The 23550-nt window shown below is 44.2% G+C and overlaps 1 protein-coding gene across 1 annotated transcript in view; it reads left to right on the plus strand.

The window, feature by feature from the left end:
- LOC112107404 (rab GTPase-activating protein 1-like) overlaps positions 1–23550 on the plus strand; it is a 545250-nt gene that overhangs the window by 438930 nt on the left and 82770 nt on the right. The window contains 1 exon segment of the mRNA XM_026655425.1: positions 8776–8904. Within this exon segment, the coding sequence (XP_026511210.1) occupies positions 8776–8904 (129 nt within the window).

The following is a 23550-nucleotide window of genomic DNA, read 5'->3' on the forward strand; positions in this document are numbered from 1 at the left end:
TTGCTGTAGGCAGAAGTGTGAACCTATTTGGGAGATCTGAGGCTAGCTCCTATAATATTGTAGTTTTTCAGATTGTGGCTAAGAGACTGCGCTTCTCACTCTGGATACTTACTGCTTATTGCTCATGGAAGAAGGGGTACCTTGCACAACCCCAGCTGCCAAGCTCACACCACCCGTCAAAAAGTCACAGGACATGCATGATGAGAGGAGCAAGCTGGTGAATGAGTATGCATGTCGTGTGCTGGAACTTCTGGGGATGGGGCATCGCCTGTTTGTGCCTCGGCTGCTTGCGGTGAGATCACGTTTTCTTGAAATTAATTCATAGTTTATCTACCATCCTCCTTTCCCCTCCCTCTGCCTCTAAGGATCCTCTGCAGCTGTTAGATACATGAGGATTCCCCCATTTCCCCCCTGCTTTACACAGCCCACCTAAGAAGCACTGAATCCTGCTCACTGCTGTTCTAGCCAAGGAAGACTGGATGGATACTCCCTTCTGAGCCCATCAGTGCCACTCCTTAACTGGTGTGAGGGGTCATAGGGCTGCATTAATGTTTTTGTTCTCAATTTCATTGTGATTGCTAGTGTAGAATGTCCTACTCATTCCCAAATACTAATGCAGATTGCATTGGTGCTTAGCATTCGGAATTCCTAACTCCTGATGCCAATGTTAATTTCAGACATGCAGGCAATTTCATCCATAATTTGAAGCAGTGATGCTGTATATTTGCTTACTTCTAACATTTCTGTGCTTGACTGTGAAAATCCAGCTGGCAAGGTGTAAAATGTCTAAATTATCTCTGAGAAGGAAATGGTTAAAGATGCTCTTATCTGCTGGAGCACCTGAACTGTGTGTCTGTGAAATGGCCTGAAGCTAGTGTGGCTTGTTATGATACAGAGACGTCTGACCTGCTTATCATTTGTACAGCAGCACAAGAACAAAGCCAAACACACAAAATAGTTAAGGTAAAAGACTGAAAACCACTAGCCAGTCCTGCCCAGTTCTCTTCCATGGCTCTGTAACTAAACCAGGCTACAGTTCTGTAGTATAATTGGTCCAAAGCAGTTCTGTTATCTAATATCCAGTATTTCATAGCTGAACATAAATATTCCAACTAAGCTGGTTATTGTGTGTTGGAGAGAGTTCTTTAGCTGGACCCAGACAGTTTTATAATGGGAAATTGGTTTTCTAGAGGGATAGGGGTTTTTCTTTATTGCCATACTCTTAACTAATCCTGTACTATTCCTAGAGTGACCTAAGCTTGGTTTTTTACAAGTACTTTAGAAACCTATTCTTGATCTCCATTTTCTGCAGTAGACCCAGATAAGTGACAGTCTGTTTCTTAAAGGATGTTTAAGGCATAAGAAGTTCACCAGAATACTCCTTTCCTTCTGCATCGTGAGACATTCAATCAAAAACCAAGTAGTTTCAATTACTTGAAATGAAAAGTGATGACAAATTTCAATAACATCATTTGGTGTGGGTATGGATTTAGTGCTCATCATAGAGAGAAGCTAATAACAGGTTTGAATCAATCAAACTATAAGCATTATCCAGGCTTCCCCCCGTAGCACTCCTAATGTGCCCAAATCCTGAGCTGTATGCAGAATGTATTCCATTAAGGAGTTATGTGAAAAATATGCTCTAGAGCAATTACATCAGCCTATAAAATTCTCACCTGAGTCAAGTACACTTGTTGAAAGGCAACTGAAATAGCATTAATTTTGTTTGGTTTTTTTCCCTTCATTATCATCATGGTTAGACTGAGTGTGTCTAGTCCTTGAATTTGTTTTTGGCCTATACATTTTCATGATTATTTTGCAAGTCTTAACTTACAGTGCCTTTTGGAAGTCTGTGAGTACACATACAGGAACTGGAGAGATTTGGCAAGAGACATTGTGTATCTTCAGTCACAGAGTTATTAGCAGTGCACTTGTGGATGTCAATACATTGTGCATAAGACTTAGGCCAGGTCTACACGAAAACTTTTGCTGGTACTGTTGGTTAGCATTGTGATTCTTTTTCTTTACGACATTTTTATACTGGGAAAAAGTGCTTTTGCCAGTATAGCTTGTTTTGTTCCAGGAAACAGTGTAAGCTATACTGGCAAATGCACTCTTTTGCCAGAATAAACTGCATGTACACTAGAAGAATATACAGGCAGATCATTTTCTAACATAGACAAGGCCTTGGTTCTCAGAAAGTTTACGCACTATAGCGGTAGAAAGTACAGTAGTTCAGCTTTATCTTATTGGAGTGGCTAATGATGTGGGATCCATGACTAATACTTACAGGGCAGCATTATGAGGAACCATGTCACATATAGCATTGCAGACTTTCTCCTATCTATGGAAAAGGAATGGATTCAAAGCTTTAAAAAAAATTAGCAGATAATCCTTGATTTTAGATTACCAGATTTAGAATATGTAAGAGGTTAAATAAGAGACATACAGTCTGACCTATTTGTCTTAGAAGAGTACATTTTATATTGTGCAAGATCAATAATAATAGTAATACCTAGCTCCTATCTATGCGCTTTTCATCCATAAAGCTTAAAGCACCTTGCAAAAAGAGGTAAATACCATTATCCCCATTCTACAGATGGGGAAATGGTATAAGGTAAGAGTATTTGGCATAGGAAACAGATATAATGGTAGGGAATTTAGTAATGAATTAGAGAGAACGGGGTCTGACTTTCCCCTGCCTTCCACTCTGGGTAGACATTGATCTCTGGTCAGAGAGGGTGTAAAATGCTACCATTTTGATGTGGTAGTGTTTTATACTCTGTACAGGTAGGTGTAAATGATTATACGAGATACAAGACAGTGAAGAATCAAGTCCAGAGAGTACAGTGTGGATGACTCTGAATCTCATATGCCTCATCACTTCTTAGGTGAGAATTAGAGTCAGAGTTGATGCTGACATTACTGAAGCAGGCTGGAAATTTCTGCAAAGCAGAACAGAGTAATTAAATTAAAAGAAAAACAAGTCAGAGTTACATTTTCCACTTTGCATGTTCTTAACTATTTTGGGGAGCTTCATTGTGACATGTACTTGCCGAAAAAAGTAATCAAGGTGGGTATGTTATACTGCCCATAATTTCAAAACAGTGTGCATTCTCTTCTCCTGCTTCATGCTTAGGGTTTTCCAAAACTGCACTTTTGCAGTGGAAAGTGCTTTTTCTGAGTTTCAGCAAAATTCCTTGAAGGGCTTTTACACATCTACAAAAACACACTTTATCCATTTCAAAAAAACCTAAAATTTTTTACCCACCCTTTTAAAGACATGGCTATGATGAAACAGGCTGAAGTTTGAAACTTCAACTTGATATGGCCATGGACAGCTTTGAGATCTACTATTTTTGTTTGGTTTGAAAGAAAAATCAGTTTAACAAAAACACAACGATTTGTAAGCTGTTTATTGAGTACTAGAAAGTGTCCTTAAGTCCCCACATGCACAAAAACACAACATGGATGTGCAGGTAATTAAGCTGGACTTGATGGTTCACCAAGCTTACAAACTTTTTTGGTAAAACGAGCTGTTTGTCAGCTCCACAAGCTGATTGACTGCAGACCAAGAAGTTTACAGATCTTTGTATGCTGAATGGCTCCAGGATTCTTCCTTGATCCATCATTAAGGATCACAAAAAGTCAAAAAATGGAAGGCTTACGGTGTCAACACCAGTATAATTTGTATTACACATTGTAATGGGTGTTCACCCCACACTTACCCTGAAAGGGTTAATACAGATTGAGAAGGGGGCTAATTAACCCAAAAGGCCACAGCTGAGGGGAATCAGGTGGCTAAGTAGTCCCCTGACTTGAGGGAGTGGGCAGTAAGCAGGAAGAGTGCCTGAGCTGTTGCTACTTCCTGGATAGCTGGTAGGGAAACCCCTGGCCTGGGGCCCTCTAATCAGCAGTCAAGGTCTGCCCTCCTATTCCTTGCTGTTTTCTCCTGTACCTTTCTTACCTTGCTGGCTCTCCCACCTCTCTGGGTGTGCCAGTCCAAACTCCCTCCACCCAGGGAGTAACTGTAGGCTACTCTCTCTAGCCCCAAACACACCTCCCAGAGGGCAATTGTAGAATACTCTCCTGCAGCCTCTTCCTGTTCTCAGCTCCTGGACTTTTATACAGACAGGCTCTTCCTGTTCCTGCCCAGCTGAGCCTCATTTAATCAATCCCTTGCTCCTGTTCCAGGTGCAATCTGGGCAGTTAATTGGCCCACCTTAACTCTTTCCAGTCTTGTGTGGGGTGGACATCCCATCACACACACACACACACACACACAGTTTTCTATTGCTTTTTTCTTTCCTGTTCTAATGAGTAGCTAAATATTTCTGTTGGTTGAACAATTTAGAGCATAAGACATACACAAATGCAGTCAGTGAACATTATTCTTTAGAATCTTTACTTTGGTATTTTTTGACTTCATGTGATTTTTCACTGTGAAACTTTAACATTTCAGTTAACGGGCATTTTTTTTTTAAATTAAAAATGCACAGTGAAGTAGAAAAGTCCAAATATTAAGGCTTCAGCTAAACACGGTGTATCTGCTCTAAAACTTCATAACTTTTACTTTTCAATGGCTATAGACTCAATCCAGCAAACTCTTACTCGTATGAATAGTTCTTATTTACATGAGCAGTAAATAATAGTAAATGAATAGCTTGGGAGAACAACAAAATAATAGATGTACATTATACAAAACACAATTTGGTTCTCCTAGCAAGTTCCTTGCATCAAAGTTTGGTTCAATGTTTTGAGTGTTTTTTATAATGAACCATTGCTTTGGGAATGTGGTGCTTTTGGAGTTCCAAGGGCTTGATGTTCTAGCTGCCTAGGAGAATTGCATTCAGAATGGTCCTGGCAATGTCCTGAACCCCCAAAATGTATTTGGAATACATTTGAAAAGTCCCATCACTGGGTGGGGGGAAATTGCCTCACAGTGTATTTGAAGACTGATTCTTTGGTGCCTGTTTTCAAATAGTGCTTTCTCCTCTCTGCTAACCCTATATCATATTAAGACATACTGGAGCAATTGTAACGTGTATTTAATTGAGTTGATTTAACTGATTTATAGGGCACCTATCTAGAGCTCTTGGTGCAATATATTAGTTAAAAAATACAAATAGAATACTGTACAGACAACACAAGTGAACAGACTAACCCAGGCCAATTCAAACTAAAAAGTCACCTAAAAATAGGATAATCTAATTCCAGCACTCAATCCCCTTCCTTATCATAGCCTGGCAAAAAGATGGGATTTGCAGTGTGCCTGGAAGGCTAAGAAATCAAGGCTCTGGCATTAACTTTTGAAGTCCAGAACCTGGATGGAAAACATTCTGTCAGCAGTCCCTCCATGCATTAGAGCTCCATCAGGGTAGTATCTGAGCTCCTTCTACATAAAATCAATAGCAATAGAAAAGTCCTTAGTGGACTTCATGGAGTCTCTGGCACATCTCCCTTTATGGGGTCAGAACTGTACTTGGGGGTAAGTGTTGTTTGTTTGTGTGGGTTTTTTGAGGGGGGAGGGATTTGGGAATAAATTGTGAATGACACTCATTGTGGAAATACTTTCTCAAAGAGGAAAGTTTTGCAATATAATGAGGGACTGCAGCTCAAATGCCTCCCTTGATTGCAAATGTGGCAGTATCACACATGGGGAGAGGTGATCACTCAGGTAGCCATTTACCAAATCATTTATGTTTTTTCAGTCAACCCTAACCCTTTGAACTTGTACCCAAAAGCTGATAGGCAGCCAGTGCAGATCATTGGTACTGCATGCTCTCTGTATGAGGGACTGCTTAATAAGCAAGCCAACACATTCTACACGTTCCATATAATAATCCCCAAAGTGTTGCCCTATGTGGAATACACTACAGTCACCCTGTCTTGAGTGATAAAAATACAGATAGCTGAGGTGAAGCCTGCATCCAAAAGAAATGGTTGCAGGTACAGTTTAAACCAAATATTTTTTTGGCCACAGCAGCATTGATGAGCAGCCCCAAATCAGTTAAATGCATCAGCATTCCATCAATATTGCCTTATTCCTGTCTGGATCGAGCCTCAGCCAGAGCCAGATATGATCGTTTGCATAGCTGCTGGAACAATTTGTGTAGTGGGGGTGCTGAGAGCCATTGAACCAAACTGTAAACCCTGTATGTGATGGAAACCACTTCAAGCCAGGGGGGGTGCAGCAGCACCCCTAGTTCCAGCACCTGTGATGGTTTGTAGAGCTGCGTGTCATCAACATGCTGAAGGTACCTTTTCTCATGTTCCTTCACTAATGATCCCAGTGGCCTCACTACCATGAACAGAGGAGTAGCCAGATAGATCCCTGTGGAACCCTACGTGAGAGTTTTTGGGGCAGAACAACACTTGCTTTCTGGAATCACACACACAAAGGAACAGTGCTACTCAAGCAACTTAAGCCACTCCTTGAGGGTCATGAACCTATCAACCATATCTTGTGATCAGTGGTGGCAAAGATTACCAACACACCCAAAAAAATCAGCATGGACAGTTGATCGTCTTCTGTCATTAGTCAACACATCCAGTGTAGTTTTGTCCCCTATTCATGGGCCTTAAGCCTGACTGAGGAAATCTGAGAGCTCCAAAAACTGCCAGAGTTCCCCTACTACAACCTTCTCCATGATGTTTCCCAAAAAGGGAGATAAAAACAGGTCAATAACTGGCAACATTGTCAGTGTTGAAGTGGCATACTTCAGGTACCATCTTCATGCGCTAAACTACTCAAGAGATTAGTGACCAGGAAAATTCACCCTGGGTCTTCCTACCACTTTAACAAATTTGAAGGAATTTTAAAGCCCTTTTTCTGATGTATGCACTGTATTCTCTCACCATGAAAAATAGTTTATAATAGAAATGGGAGCAAAAATGTAAAAACCTGCACAATCTTGAGTACCGTTTAAAAATCGTATTAAGCTTAACTAGATTGTTCCTTTCAGGCCCCTCCTTCCATCTTTTCTGGGCCTAGCTGCTACTGCGCTTTCAAAAGGGCTGTTGTTTGTGGCCAGCTGGGCCACTTCCTATGCTTGATTATTTCTGTTACATGCTTTTAAAGCCTGCAGCTTTTTATTGAAATATAATTTAAAGCATTTGGGAAAAATTATATTTGCTCTTTTTTAAAAAGTGTTTATATAGTTGATTTAATTATTTATATGTAAATGAGCCAATCTTGCAATAAGAATATCCAGGTTCACAAGGTGTGCAGTGCTGATTCATAACTGAAAGCATCAGGATCATTTTCTCCAGTTAGATTTTCACAGATTTTAAGATCAGAAGGGATCATTAGAACGTCTAGTTTGATCTCCTGCATAGTACAGGCTATAGAATTTGATCCAATTATGCCTGTATTGAGCCCAATCACTTGTGTATGACTAAAGCGTATCTTCCAGAAAGGCATCCAATCTTCATTTGAAAACTTCAAGAGATTTTGAACTGGTGAGGCTACATTTGGGAAACCGAGTAGTTCATTTTGGGGATTTGTGCACACATACACCTATTGCATATGTGCAACCCTGACCTCTGTGCAAACATAGTGCATTGTACACATGGAAGTTGGGCATTCACACTTGAAAATTTTACATAAGAACATAAGAATGGCCATACTGGGTCAGACCAAAGGTCCATCCAGCCCAGTATCCTGTCTTCCGACAGTGGCCAATGCCAGGTGCCCCAGACAGAGTGAACCTAACAGGTAATGATCAAGTGATCACTCTCCTGCCATCCATCTCCACTCTCTGACAAAGAGGCTAGAGACACCATTCCTTACCCATCCTGGCTAATCGCCATTAATGGACTTAGCCTCCATTAATTTATTTAGTTCTCTTTTAAACCTTGTTATAGTTTTGGCCTTCACAAACTCCTCAGGCAAGGAGTTCCACAGATTGACTGTGCACTGTGTGACGAAGAACTTCCTTTTATTTGTTTTAAACCTGCTGCCAATTAACTATTACTTAATTAATTAATTAGCTGTAGTCTTTTGTATTCTCTCAAATGCAGAAGTTAATCTTATTAAATTTTACATACATTTTTAGTAAGGTGTGAGTAACAGAAACAAATACCAATCTCCATGATACTGTTCATATTGCCCTGTCAGCAGCACTACTGGATTTCTGTTCAATCTTAATCTCTTCCCTTTTCCAAGTACAGTACTAGCTATGTTTGTGGCTCAGTACCACTGTGATAAGCATTAAATTGAAAAATATAGAGGTGGGGTGTAATGCTTTTTCTGGCACAGTGCTACATCTGAATATAGTGTCACAGGCTCCTTCACATTAATGAATTGCTCATACTTGTTATAACTCAGAAGCACTTTTACATCTGCTGATGATGTCTGTAGTCATATACAGTGTCTTTCTAGCAGGGAGTTACTGAAATCAGCAACAATCTAAGACGCACAAACCATCTCATAAACACCATAATTCTCCTCCTAGCTTTTTCTGTCCCTGAGTTCCATCTTGACAGACTTTGCCAGATTCACTTTCTCAGCCTCCAGGTATAGAAAGATAAGTACATCAGCTTGTTAAACTCCTCTTATTATGCTGCTTTGTCTGGGATTTTTTTGGATGTGCTCTTGACTTTTTATTTCATCTTATAAGGTATAGGTTAGAGAACCATTTGCTAGAGAATGTTTTTTGAGCTAATGTGAACACTAGCTGTTTGGAATAAATTTAGTAGATGATAAATCCAATAATAGAGCAGGTATGGATGTTCTGTGTGTTTATAATAGTTCTTATCTGTATTTCATTGCAGACCTCAAAGGAGGACCTTTTACAGGCTGATTTTGAAGGGGCTTTAAAATTCTTCAGAGTTCAGCTGCCAAAGAGGTACAGAGCAGAAGAGAACGCTAGAAGACTAATGGAACAGGCCTGCAACATTAAGGTAAGAGTGGTCTTCACTATCTCTAATTCAGCCAAAGTGTATAGAGGGAAAGAGGCAGCAGAACATGGAAATAAAAGTGAAATTCTTACTATTTATATTTAAACAAAATAATGCAGCAGGCTTTTTTTCCTCAAAATCTGCTTTGAATAAAGCAACTAAGTAGAATAGGGAAATTGATTTATAGTTGGAAAAGTAAAGGTAGAGATGTCACTTAATTAGTTAATTTGTAAATAGTCAAAAGACTAAAAAGCTGGATGGTATGTCAGAGGCTCACACACCCATTTGTCAATTTGGGCTACCAGGTGTATTGCCTTTGGGGCTATTCATCTGCCAGGTATTGTTTTATACTGTAAATATTTTGGAGTAGAAGACAATCTTTCTTGCAGTTTACGCTTACTGAGACACTGGTCCTCTGTCCAAATGGTACCCTAGCCAAAGCCTTCTCTGCAAACAATGGGCTTCTTAGGAGCTCTGTACTAGGGTCGTGTTCTTGTAGTGATGGATGGCTAACCTGGGGAAACTCTCACAGTTCTTCCATAAGTCTATGCTAGGGGAAATAATGACTTTAAGTAGGTAAAATGGCAAGAGGATGTAGAGGTGGGATGTTGGGGGGGTGGTCTCTTTTTCGATCTGGCATTTTTCTTTTGGAATGATTATAGAAGTAGAGCTTAACCATGTGGTAGCAAATTTTTGTCCTAAATACAAAGGGGTATTCCTAACTCAAGTCTTGAGGCTTTTCTATTAATTGGAACTGTGTAAGTAATGCTCAGCAAAATGGACTGAGAGTCTATCACCAGAAAGTATGATCTTCCCACTGGGAAAAAAAATTAGAAAATGAAGCTTTTATTTAATCACAATGCACTACTGAGAACTAATTTCTTTCTGTTTTTCTAGTTTAATACTTTATTAGGCTAGTACTTTGTATGTATTAATATTAAACCACTTATCTCATGAAAGTGAGAGACTCTCAGCACTAGGGGTTGAGTCCAGTCTATAGAAGGCAAATACTATGAAAATTTTTCCAAACAATGCTGCCAATGCACCTCAGCCTTCATCTGCAACACCACTAACTCCAATTTACTTCTGCATTTGAACGAAGATTGACAGTTATTCTTCAAAGTGATTGCACATGTCCATTCCACTGTAGGTGAGTGTGCACTTAGTGAATGTTTGTCAGAGATTTTTTCGCTCAACAGAACCTGTCGGGGTGGCTCAGGTGATCTCTGCTGCTGTGCGCCATTGTGTGCAGGTATAAAAGGTGGAGCCACCCCCAACCCTTCTCAGTTCCTTCTAACTGCCCGTGACAATTGTTGGAATGGATTCAATCTTGCTACTGCAAGTTCTTCCCGCATTCCAGTGTAAATTATACCCATTTTCTTAGAAATAGTAGTTAGTTAGTTAGGGTTAGTTGTAAGTTTATGCAGTTTAGGATTGTATATCAACAGGCACTCCTAGGTCGGTATGATTTCACCTTGTGGAATAACATGTTGAAGTTTAAGGACAGGTTACGAGACAGCTGGAGGCAGGACTTAAATGTGATGGTGGACAAGGGCAAGCTGGTGGGCAGAACAACTCTTCAGGCTGGCTTGGATGCAGCTGACTCAGCAGCTGAAGTCATGGTGTCTGCCATATCTTATGAGAAGGTGTTTGTGGCCGCAGTCTTCTGGTCTCCCTCCAGAGGTTCAGGAGACCATCCAAGACCTCCCATTTGTAGGTCCTTTCCTTTTATCAGATAGGCTCCATAGCCTAAAGGATTTGAGACACTGAAGTTGCTTGGAAGTTACATGATGGTGATGAAAAGGAAGCAGTTCTGCCCACAGCAGATCCACAGATTTCCAGGCTTTATATCTCAGTCCCAAAAATTACAGGAGGTGACCACTGCCACCCTCCTCATCTGCAGACTTGGCTTCCCCCCATCTAGTGGCTTAGTCCAAATAAGTGTTGGTCACGGACAGACTACCTGTCCCCAGAGTGCCATCTGCTCCTACCCCTGCCCCCATTTGCCCAGTGTTTACCCTACTTCCTAAGTGCTTGGTCCCACATCATTTCAGTTCAGTGGGTCTTAAGCGTGGTGGATTTGGGATTCACCCACCAATTTGTTTCTTTTCCCTCTTCTCAATCCCCTTCTCCCTCTCTCTTCAGAGACCACTCTCAAGAGACCATTCTTCAACAGGAGGTCCAATCTCTTCTTCAAATGGAGGCAATAGAGGAAGTTACTCTCTTCCTCATGGGGAGGGGATTGTAATCCTGCTGTTTTCTTAGCCTGAAAGCAAAAGGTGGTCTCAGGCCTCTCTTAGATCTAAGAGAGTTAAACAAGTTCCTGAAGAAAATAAACTTTTGCCTGGTTACTCTAGCTTCCATTATTCCTTCCTTGGAGCAAGGGGACTGGTATGCTGACCTCAGCTTGAAAGATGCTTACTTCAGGTTTGACATACCTATATTCAGTCAGACCACGGTTCAAATCCTGGTTTGAATAATTTGAGGCTTGGTTTCTGCTGAGCTAAATAAATTGATTTCTATGCTGTTTACTTTGTATGCATTTTTCAGAGACCTTAAATACAGAAGTGCCTTAGCTCTGGGTTGGCATTATAGCGATTCGTATTGCACTTCTTGTAAGAGAAAGTGTTTGCCCATTTTCTTAAGCCCAAATTTCCCTCACCTTGCTCTTGTACAATTCATTGCATGCCAGCTGATTGTATTTCAGTGATTTTGTGTATATACCTAGTTTGTGAATTATTTTGGAATCATTCAGTGTAGAAGGTATAAGTATATTAATGATGATGTTATTAACTTACTGTGTCAGATATAGTTTTGTTGTTATTACTACCCAATCTGATGGCTACTGTGATTTTGGCTACATATGCTTAATAAGAGTCATTTTTTTTTTTAACTTAGAATGGCTTTCACTCTATTTGGTAAATTAAATCTGTGCAGAGTATGGAATTCTCAGCATACTCATGCTGTGTCAATTTTTCTTCCAGTCAGTTCATTATTATTTTAAAGGATTTTGCATTAAAATCTTTTGTCATTCATTGTTTTTGTCCTCCTGCAGCTTTTCTAGCTGAGTACCCGTTTGCTGGTATGCAGCCAAAGCTATTAGACTATTTTGAAGTTAAAAATTGTTACAAAGTCTTGCATCACACATAAATGCAATCCCCAAACTAGTAGAAATTACCAAAAAAGCACAGTGCAGTATATCTTCAAATTAATTATTCTTAGAATAGTTAATCCTAGTTTTAAAAAAAATAAATTTCAATAGAGTACAATTTTATTTTGTATATAAGAACATCTTTTATATCTGTTGGGATAGCAAACTGTATCTTTAAATGATTCACAACATTAATTAATACAAGATAATATTATGGTATACATTACAAGAAACAATGGTGTGTGGTGAATAGATGAAAGCAGTCTGCCAAAAGACCAATAACAGAGGGAAAGAGGAATTAGGAGGGATAAGCCAGGGAGAACAGATACGACCTGTGAAAAGGGGAGGGAGATCAAATGAAGCAGACGTGCGGAGGAATGCTCTTCCAGATAGCAAGAGCTGCAGAAAGGAATGTTCTTTCATGAAAGGTAGCCATATTGTGCGGAGAAATGGAGCCCAATGCTAGTTTATCAAGGGAGGAGGAAACCAAGTCCGTGAGGTCGACTCTAGCAAGAGCATGGGGTCCTTTTAAAACAGGGAAGGGAATTTTGAACTAAATTCCAAAATGAATTGGAAGTCAGTTGAGTTGTTTGAGGGTCTGATGTGGACACAGTTGTTTATTATATGGATAAGAAGCCAGAAAGTAGAATTCTGCAATTTCTGAAATTTGAAGGGTGAGATAAAGGCACAACTTAGTTCAGCAGAGGTGGAATCAAGGCACTGTCCTACTTAGGCTATGTTGGAGGGAGGGGAAGGACAACTCAAGGTTAAGAATGATGCCGAGTTCATCGGCAGTGGAGAGAAATGGAATTAAATTAAAAGAAAAATGTCAATTTAGATTTAGTGTCACAGGCTGGCAGTGTGTGTGTGAAATACCCCACACCACCCTGTTAGAAGGTATTATTCCTGCGAAGGAATGTTAAGTGGGTTCTGCTGACTCTCTGAAGCAAGTGGTTCATTAGCTTACTCAAACATGAGAGGTGGGCGGGGATCTAGAAGTCCTGTTAAAGGAAGCCTAGGACCAGCCAAGCCTGGTGAAAAGATTTCAGCTGAACTTCACTTATTTCTTCTTTGAGAGATGGCACATGTGCATTCCACTCTTGGGGTTGGTGTGCCCAGCGTACGGCCGTCCGAAACTTTTTCTCTTAGCGGTACCCATTGGGCAGCTCGAGCTCCCCCCTGCTGCTGTGCACCACTGTTTGCAGTTATAAAAGGAAGAGCCGCCTCTAACCCCCTCAGTTCCTTTTTAGCACCCATAGCAGTCATTGGAACTCTGTTCAATACCAGAACAGCGCTCGCTCTCTCCGTCTCTCTCTCTCTGTAAATATAGTGTGTGTGTGTGTGTGTGTGTGTGTGTGTGTGTGTATGCATATGTGTGTGTGTGTGTGTGTATATAGTATATAGGATAGTGTGACAAAGTTCCTCCTCTATCTTGGTGGGTCCTGCGCTTATTGGCGGATTTTCTTGCCTCAGAGATTCACCATGTGGGTTGGGGAACAGCCCAGAGACCTTCCCCTCTGGGAGAACCCACAGTCCAGGTCAATTGGGAGGTTTGGGGGGAACCCGGGCCCGCCCTCTACTCCGGGTTCCAGCCCAGGGCCCTGTGGACTGCAGCTGTCTATAGTGCCTCCTGTAACAGCTGCATGACAGCTACAACTCCCTGGGCTACTTCCCTATGGCCTCCTCCAAACACCTTCCTTATTCTCACCACAGGACTTTCCTCCTGGTGTCTGATAACGCTTGTGCTCCTCAGTCCTCCAGCAGCACACCCTCTCACTCTCAGCTCCTTGCGCCTCTTGCTCCCAGCTCCTCTCACTTGCCCCACAAACTGAAGTGAGCTCCTTTTTAAAACCCAGCTGCCCTGATTAGCCTGCCTTAATTGATTCTAGAAGCTTCTTCTTAATTGGCGCCAGGTGTCCTAATTAGCCTGCCTGCCTTAACTAGCAGGTTCCTGATTACTCTAGTGCAGCCCCTGCTCTGGTCACTCAGGGAACAGAAAACTACTCATCCAGTGACCAGTATATTTGCCCTCTACCAGACTCCTGTACCCCACTGGTCTGGGTCTGTCACAATAGTTAGTAAGTTTTAGATGTGTTTAAACAAACAAAATGTTTCAGATTTGTTGTTTTCCCCATTAGGGTGGTTTCCTATTCACAAAACAAAGTTTCGTCACCAGGCTTCAAGCCATGCGCTTCTTGCTTGAGGCTGATGCTAGTGAGCAACCGCACACATAAAGGGCTGGTGTCAGATTTGCAGAGTTCAGGCCTACAACGAAGGAGGACAGAGAGGCTAGGCGGAAATTCCTGCTGATGGAGGTGGCGCTCAGTTCACTGTTGGAGCCGTCCTGATCTGACTCGATGCCAAATGCTGCAGCTTCAGTGAGAAACTTGCCTCCAGCTTTAGCAGAATCTCAGCACCATTCTCTCTCGCCTGTATCAAGGAAGAAATACAAAACTTCCAGTGAGACCCCAGCTAGGGGAAGGTCTCCGCCCTCTAAATCTGTTATGAGTTGAGTACAATGCACCTGAAACCTAAGCATTCTTTCTCCAAATCGGTGCCTAAGTTGGCTCAGTCGGCTCTGGCACCACAAGGAGCACTGTCGAACCTGAAGCCAGAAGCAGCACCATCAACTTCTTCAGCACTGGAACAAGAGATCCTCTTGGTGCTGACTACATCAGAGGTATTTGTGGCAGCAGGAAATCTGCTCTGCTTGTTGGTGCTCGTATTTCCTTCCTTAAGGAGTCCGATCCCTTGGCACTGACGCCACATCCGCCATTGATTCAACTTCCGGTTTCACAGTTGCCTGCTTCTGGGACACACGGGCCCTCGGTACAATCCAAGAGGAAGCCTGCAAGGATTGCGGCGCACCCCCTATCACCAGGCTCTCAGCACCGGTCCCCAGACTGACTGGATCAACCCCATTATGGTCAGAAGAAGGGGAATCTTTGTCATTGGACTCTGAGGTAGGCTCTTACATCTCACAACCCTGCTCAAAGATCCTCTTTGTCAACTTACCACCGTGACTCTTCAGTAGGATCTACTGTGGGAATGTGGCCAGGACAGTGGGGCCCTGCCCTGTATCAGTGGCTGTTTTGGACCCTGGAGAGTTCCCCCAGCTTCCAAATCTTTCCCACACAGTGCATACTCAGTGCCTTCATCTAGGAGGGCAGAGTCTGCTCACTGAGTGGTTCAGTCCCCAGAGTCTGGTACCGAGCAGGTATTGAGCATCAAGAAGAGGTTCCACGACCTGAGCAAAAGCTGGTAGAAGAGATTCTACCACCTCCAGTCTTTCCCTCCTCTTTGCCCACTCCAGATGAGGCTGTTTCTTCCGGGACAACTCCACCCCAGCCTGATGATTTTAATGTTTATCAGAAGTTATTAAGGAGAGTGGCTGCAGACTGAGGTGTACAGGTTGAAGAGGTTAGAGAGTCCTCACTTTGCCTGCCTGACATTTTATCATCTGTGGCTCTCTTTCCAAGGTAGCTCTGCCAATTTATGAGGCAATACCAGAGCCTATGGCAGACTCCATCCTCTTTGCCTCCCACCACTACCAGGGCAGAAGGAAAGTACTATGTATCCTCCCAAGATTTTGAGTACCTTTATACTCACCCACTTCTGGGCTCATTAGTTGTCACAGCAGCTAATCAGAGTGATGGGGCACCAGGCTGCCACTTCCCCAAATCGAAACATGCTATGAGGTTGGACTTATTCATCAGAAAGATTTATTTGATGAGAATTTGCAGCTGCATATTGTTAACCAACAGGCTCTGTTGAGGCGGTGTGATTTTAATTTGTGGGACTCCATGAAAAAGTTCAGGGAGCTTCTCCCAGAGAAGACTAGGCAGGAGTTCTCTTCTTTGGTCAATGAGGGCAGATCAGTTGTGAGAACTATGTTGTAGGCGTGGCTGGACGCAGCAGATTCAGCAGCTAGAACCCTGGCTTCTGCAGCTGCCATACATAGATCATCCTGGTGGCAGTCTTCTGGCCTTCTTTGTGCAGTCCAGAATACTATCCAGGACTCGCCATTTAAGAGTCCTTCTGTAATTCCCGGACAAGGTTTAAAACAAATACAAGAAAGTTCTTCTTCACGCACCGCACAGTCAACTTGTGGAACTCCTTGCCTGAGGAGGTTGTGAAGGCTAGGACTATAACAGGGTTTAAAAGAGAACTGGATAAATTCATGGAGGTTAAGTCCATTAATGGCTATTAGCCAGGATGGGTAAGGAATGGTGTCCCTGGCCTCTGTTTGTCAGAGGATGGAGATGGATGGCAGGAGAAAGATCACTTGATCATTGCCTGTTAGGTCCACTCCCTCTGGGGCACCTGGCATTGGCCACTGTCAGTAGACAGGATACTGGGCTAGATGGACCTTTGGTCTGACCCGGTACGGCCATTCTTATGTTCTTATGTTATGACCACACAGACAGCAAGCTCCATGGACTTAAGGACACTAAAGCCACCTTGAAGTCCTTAGGTCAATAACATCTGCCCTGTCAGGAAGCTCTTTCAGCCCCAGCATATGCATCAATATTCCGTTCATCCGCCTCGACAAGGACCTGTCAAAAAAGAGGTCCAGCGGTGATAGGTGTAGGCCTCCCCGTCCTGCTGTTTTGTACCAGCTCCAGGCCCTTCAAGACACCCAGGAAGTGCAAAGTGGTCATTTTGATGGGCCAGTCAAGGTCAACATGAGAATCTCCATCTCTCTAGACCCAAACACTCTCATCTTCACAAGCCATCTGTCCCACTTCCACAGTGCTTGGTCCCCAGTTACTTCAGACCAGTGGATCTAGAGCACCGTGGAAGTGGGATATACTCTCCAGTTTGCTTCTACTCCTCCCTCCCCATCCCTCTTCAGGGTCCACTTTAACGAGAAACTCCTTATCCAGGAAGAACAATCGGTCCTTCGCTTACTAGCCATAGAGGAGGTTCCAGGTGGTTTCAGAGGGAAGGGATTTTATTCCTGATATTTCCTAATCCCAAAAGTGAAGGCGGGGGAGGGTGGATCTCAGACCAATTATAGACCTGCATCAACCTATCAGATTCTTAAAAAGATAAAGGCTCACATGGTCACCCTAGCTTCTATTATCCCTTCCCTGGATCCTGGGAACTGGTATGCCGCTCTCAACTTAAAAGATGTCTACTCCCATGTGGCAATCAATCCAGCTCAAAAGAAGTACCCCAGTTTCTGTTAAGTCAAAAGCATTACGAGTTCACTGTGTTGCCTTTCAGCCTGTGAGTAGCTCCCCGGGTCTTTACAAAAGTAATGGCAATAGTAGCGACATTCCTCCAAAGATTGGGAGTTCAGGTTTACCCCTGACAACTGGCTAGTCAGGGGCCAGTCCAGACTGCAAGTACATAACAGTGTTGCTCTGATTCAGTCAATGTTCAATGTTTAGGGACTGTTAATCAACACAGAAAAATCTTTCCTCTCCCTGGTCCAGAGGATATACGGTTCATAGGGGCAGTACTGGACTCATCTCAAGTGAGTGTCTTTCTTCCAGACTCCAGGTTTCAGGCCATCTGATCAATTGTTACATGTTTGACGGTTCACCCAGTCACAACAGCACAAAACTGTTGGAGGCTTCTAAGTCACATGACCTATTGCACCTACATGTACTCTTGCACCTGGTTCAATATGCCAGACTTTGCCTCAGAACTCTGCAGGGCTGGCTGTTATCAGCCTACTCGCCAAGCCGCCCTCAGTTAGACTTAGTGATAAGAGTGTCCTCCCAGGGCCTCACATAGATTGGTGGACAAACCCAGCCAATGTATGTGTAGGCATTCTGTTTGCCCGCCCACAACCGACTCTCACACTAGTGACAGATGCTTCTGCTGTGGGATGGGGAGCCAACCTGGGTTCTCTGCCGTGCCGACACAAGGTTAGTGGTCCTGAGAGGACTTAGCTTTTCACATCAGTGTCAGAGAACTGAAAGCTTTGAGACTGGCGTTCCAAAATATTTCTATTGCAGATCAGGGGAAACAGCCTGCTAGTCCTCACAGATAACGCGGCGGCAATGTTTTACCTCAACAAACATGGGAGAGCCTGCACTTCTCCACTCTGTCAGGAACTCGCTCTACTGTGGGAGCTCTGTATTGCCTATTCGATAAATCTAGAAGCATCTTATCTGCCAGGCATACAGAACAGCCTAGAAGACCACCTGAGCAGATTGTTTGAGTCACCACGAATGGTCTCTTTGCCCAGATGTGGCCAGATATATCTTCCATTTCCTTTTGAGAGAGACACTTAATGAACACTGTTCATAGAATTGTTACTCTACAGAGGACTTCAGAGCTACTTCTTCCTTAGGGCTGGTCTACACTATGGGGGGGGATCGATCCAAGATACGCAACTTCAGCTACACGAATAGCGTAGCTGAAGTCGAAGTATCTTGGATCGAATTACCTGAGGTCCACACGGCGCGCGATCGACGGCCGCGGCTCCCCCGTCGACTGCGCTACCGCTGCTCGCTCTGGTGGAATTCCGGAGTCGACAGTGAGCGCGTTTGGGGATCGATATATCGCGTCTTAACGAGACGCGATATATCGATCCCGGATAAATCGATTGCTTTCTCTTTGATTAAGACATACCCTTAGTTTCTGCCAATCAAGGGCGAAAAGAGGATAGTTTAGAGACACTGCATGCTTTGCAGCTCCCGTTTATATCAGTTTTAGCCTTTCTCGTCAGAAATCATTGATAATTGTGTTAGGGCTGTTGGCCAAAGAAGTTAACTGTCAGCTAGGACAAGTTTCTCTCAGCTTTTGAGGAGAGAGGTAAGTAACCCATCCACTGAGATATTGTGTGATAGACCCAGATGGTTTTGATTTCATATGCCACAATGTATAAATGAGACTGGATACCCCTGATTTGGAAGATTTATACATGATATTTAAAAGCAATTATTTCCTTTCTTTGTAGCTGGTTGCTTCAGATGAGTAAGAGCAAGCATAGTTGTTTTTCAGACCACATTGATATTTTAAGAACCTGTCATCGATTCTTGCCTGGAGCTATGATAGTGAGAAACGTGCTAGTGAGTGACATGACATTGTGGGCAACAGTGATGACATTTCTGAAACGAGAAATACTACATTAGCTGCCCCATTGTTACCAACACAGCCCCTTTATTTGCTGCTGTGTATGTCGTTAACACCCAGAGTCTGCCTCAGATTGTGCTACAGTTGTTCTCAGCCTCAGTGCCAAAATGGAAGTGGTTAATTCAACAAATACTTCGCAGGACAGATGCTTTGTTAGAACTCATGACAAATCTGTTACTCTCACTGAAGTATAGGAGATGGTCACTATCAAATTTATTTAATTTTTAGCAGTAGCAAACAACAGTTTCAGGATATTTCCTTTGAGATGCAAGTTCACTTTTGTTGAGATTCCCAAAATATTTCAGTGTTTTGTGCTTTTATTGGGCAAACACTAGGGGCTGTGGGAGAGCCATGCATTTAACGATTGAAATATGGACCAGCAGTAAAAGAATCTGATATGTATCTTAATGCTCTTTAGCTCCTCCGTCAGCATCCATTGTAAGCACTGAAAGTCTTACAGTAGAACCTCAGAGTTACGAACAGACAGATCAACCACACACCTCATTTGGAACTGGAAGTACACAATCAGGTAGCAGCAGAGACCAAAAAAAACCCCTGTTATTGCAGGTTTCCTTTAGTCCCAAAACATCAATTTTCTGAGTGATTGGAAATATACGTAAAGGATTCTCTGCTCCCTTGCTTCTTGCACCTGTGAAAAATGGGTATAAAATGCTGCCATTCAGCATTTTACTGCCACTTTGCCTAGGCCTGAGTTATTGTAAAGGAACAAGGTGGGAGAATCTGGCCCTGAATGTCCACTAAAAGAAATGAGTTCATTTTCCCCAGAATGAAATCCCCTTCAGGATCCACAGAGTGTAAGCAGGAAACTGGCTTGTTTTTGTTGTTGTTGTTTTTTAATAAGATCATGCATCTGCTCTGAGACTGTGTGTTTTACTAATACTGAACTGGAAAGTGGCTATGTCGATAAATCAAACAAATATGGTTCTCTTTATGAATCTCAGAGTGTAAGTGCCATGGAGCGTTTTCTGTAAATTGCTAAACTAGTGATTAACAGGACTGTTTCTAAATATACCCAATGCCCTCTGTAGTTGTACCCAAAAGGATAATTGGAAAATACACCTACCTTTGAAACTAACATGAGCAAGGCTGTTTTATTCCCTGATCTTAAAAATGTGTTGTATAAAACAATACTGAAGATTACTTGGAATCAGATTGCATGACTAGTACCTTACATTTGCACAGCCAGTTCTAGCAAAAAGTTGTTGTTCTTTGATTGTCTTACATTTTGAAGTGTTCCAAATGGCCCAGTTCCAAACATATGTGAAAAGTGAGGTTGCTGTTAATGACTCAAGCCCTTTTTAAAGTTTTATTTCCTATGTTCTTGTTTTTAATCAGTGCTGCTCTTAGTGCTTTCTCATCGTAGTAGCACAAATGTGAGAAATGCATAACTGCTGAAAATAACTTAACATTTCAGTGAATTAATCATTTGGCCCCCTTATCCTCCATCTTCAATATCATGGCTAGAAAGTAGCATAACAGGCTGCTAAGGTCCCTTCATTAGTTTTTGAGAGATGACTCACAAACTGTCCCGAGGAAACCAAAATTGAATGTAACTATCTCCAGGGCAGCTAAGAGAAATACCATCTCCCTGGAATCTGGGCACAGCAGCTGAGGTCACCTTCAGCAGAACAACAGAAGCTCCTCTGAAGAGGATTTTGGAGGCTCTGCGGTCTTTTTCTGTAGGGAGAAAAGCCATGTTGCCTAAGTTTCAGCAACAGCCATCAGATGGCTACAGAAACTGACCAAATCTTTGGCTGCCAGAGACCCATCAGTCAAACTTGGCCATGACTTTGTGCTACCTTGTTTTGGCCTCATCTTTCTTCCACATTGTCACATAGATAGGGTTACCATTCGTCCGGATTTTCCCGGACATGTCCGGCTTTTTGGGTTAAAAATAGCGTCCAGGGGGAATTTGTAAATAGCTACAAATGTCCGGGATTCCCCCCCCCATGCAGAGCGCGGCAGGGCTGCAGGAAATTCAGCCGCTCGCATGGGGCTCCGGCAACCAGAGCCCTTCCCCCGCAGCTTCAGATCAGCTGCCGGAGTCCAGCCCGGCCAATGTAGAGCTACTCCCCTCCCCACCCTCCCTGCATTCTCAGATCGCCAGCCAGCCGGGCCGTTCGCATCGGGCCTCGGCAGCTTCTCCTCCTCCCCACCTGCTCCCCCTCCCCTGCTGCCCAGCGCCCCGCTCCGGCAGCACTGTGCGGGGGCAGGGACCGGGTTGTGTGTTGCGCTGGGGAGCGCAGCCACGTGTCGGGCTCCGCGTGGAGCCCGACATGCTGTTCTGAGCGGCAGGGTAAGGGGGGCAGGGGGCTGGAGAAAGGGGCAGGGGGTTTCTGGAGGGGGCAGTCAAGGGACAGAGAGTAGGGGGGATTGGATGGGTCAGGGGTTCGGGGGGGGCTGTCGGGGCAGGAGTGTGGAGAGGGGTCGAGGCAGGCATGGAGCAGAGGGGGTTGGATGGGTCGGGAGTTCTGGGGGTCCTGTCAGGGGGCGGGAAGCGGTTGGATAGGGCGTGGGAGTCCCCGGGGTCTGTCTGGGGGAGGGGGTGTGGATATGGAGCGGGGCTGTGAAGAGGGGTTGAGGCAGGCAGGGAGCAGAGGGGGTTGGATGGGTCGGGAGTTCTGGGGGTCCTGTCAGGGGGCGGTGAGCGGTTGGATAGGACATGGGAGTCCCGGGGGTCTGTGTGGGGGCGGGGGTGTGAATATGGGGTGTGGGTAAGGGTCGGGACAGGTAGGGTCCTAGGGGGGCAGTTAGGGTGGGGGGTTCTCAGGAGGGGGCAGTCAGGGGACAAGAAGCAGGGAGGCTTAGATGGGGGTGGAGTCCTAGGGGGCAGTTAGTGGCAGGGGTCCCAGGAGGGGGCAGTCAGGGAACAAGGAGCAGGGGGGGGTTGGAGGTTCTGAGGGGGGCAGTCAGGGAGTGGGAAGTGGGAGGGAGTGGATGGGGTGGGGCGGGGCTAGAGCGGAGCTCCTCCTCCCCCAGTGTCCTCTTTTTTGATTGTGGAAATGTGGTAACCCTAACATAGAAATATCATCTGGGTGCCTTGTGGTGTGGGAGCTAGTATTCAGACACTGGGTAAATGCTTATAATAGATGGAAGGTCTTATCTGGAGAGGAATTGAAATAGCTCCAGCAATCACTGACAAGTATAAAGATTCAAGGTCTCCCTCAATGCTGAGCCCTCTATGTTGTTCATCTTTGTTATGTCTAATGTGCTGCTTGGGACTTGGGGCCTCTCCTGCATTCCAGTTATTCTGAGGGTATGTCTACACTACGAAATTAGGTCCAATTTATAGAAGCCGGTTTTATAGAAATCGGTTGTATACAGCCGATTGTGTGTGTCCCCACATAAAATGCTCTAAGTGCTCTAGTCGGCGGACCGCGTCCACAGTACCGAGGCTACCGTCGACTTCCGGCGCATTGCACTATGGGTAGCTATCCCACAGTTCCCGCAGTCTCCGCCGCCCATTGGAATTCTGGGTTGAGATCCCAATGCCCGGATGATGCAAAACAGTGCCGCGGGGGGTTCTGGGTACATGTCTTCAGGCCCCTCCCCCTCCGTCACAGCAACGGCAGACAATAGATTCGCGCCTTTTTACCTGGGTTACCTGTGTAGACAACATACCACGGCAAGCATGGAGCCCGCTCAGCTCAGCTCACCGTCACCATATGTCATCTAGGTGCCGGCAGACGTGGGACTGCATTGCTACACAGCAGCAGCAGCTAACTGCCTTTTGGCGGTAGACGGTGCAGCATGACTGGTAGCCTTCATTGGCGATCTGGGTGCCGGCAGCCGTGGGGCTGGCAGCCGTGGGGCTGCATTGCACCAGCCCCCTTGCCTTTTGGCAGTAGATGGTTTATTACGACTGGTAACCGTCCTCGTCGGACAGCAGTGGCCGTCAATCATGGGCACCTGGGCAGACAATGATGGTTATCAGTCGTAGTGTACTATTTTCTGCAAAGCACCCAGTTTTCTGCTAAGCACCCAGAAGAGGCCGAGGGCGATCTGGGTGCTGGCAGACATGGGGCTGGCAGCCGTGGGGCTGCATTGCACCAGCCCCCTTGCCTTGATGATGATGGTTATCAGACGTATTATGCGCAGGATGGGGCAACATTGCTACACAGCAGCAACCCCTTGCCTTTTGGGCAGTAGATAGTATATTACGACTGGTATCCATCGTTGTCATACTGGGTATCAGATCGTGCAATAGACCTGAAGGCTAACTGCCAAGCGCCCAGTATTTGCTGCCAAGCACCCAGAAAATGCCAAGGGCTATCAGTCATGCTGCACCGTCGTCTTAAGATGTAAAAAATAGATTTATTCTGTATTCATTTGCTTCCCCCCCTTCCTCCTGCTAAACCCAGGCTTTTGAGTTCAATCTTTGGGGG

The sequence above is a fragment of the Terrapene carolina genome, unplaced genomic scaffold (genome assembly GCF_002925995.2).
Source record: "Terrapene carolina triunguis isolate 2854851 unplaced genomic scaffold, T_m_triunguis-2.0 Scaffold210, whole genome shotgun sequence".
In the NCBI taxonomy this organism is placed as follows: domain Eukaryota; kingdom Metazoa; phylum Chordata; order Testudines; family Emydidae; genus Terrapene; species Terrapene triunguis.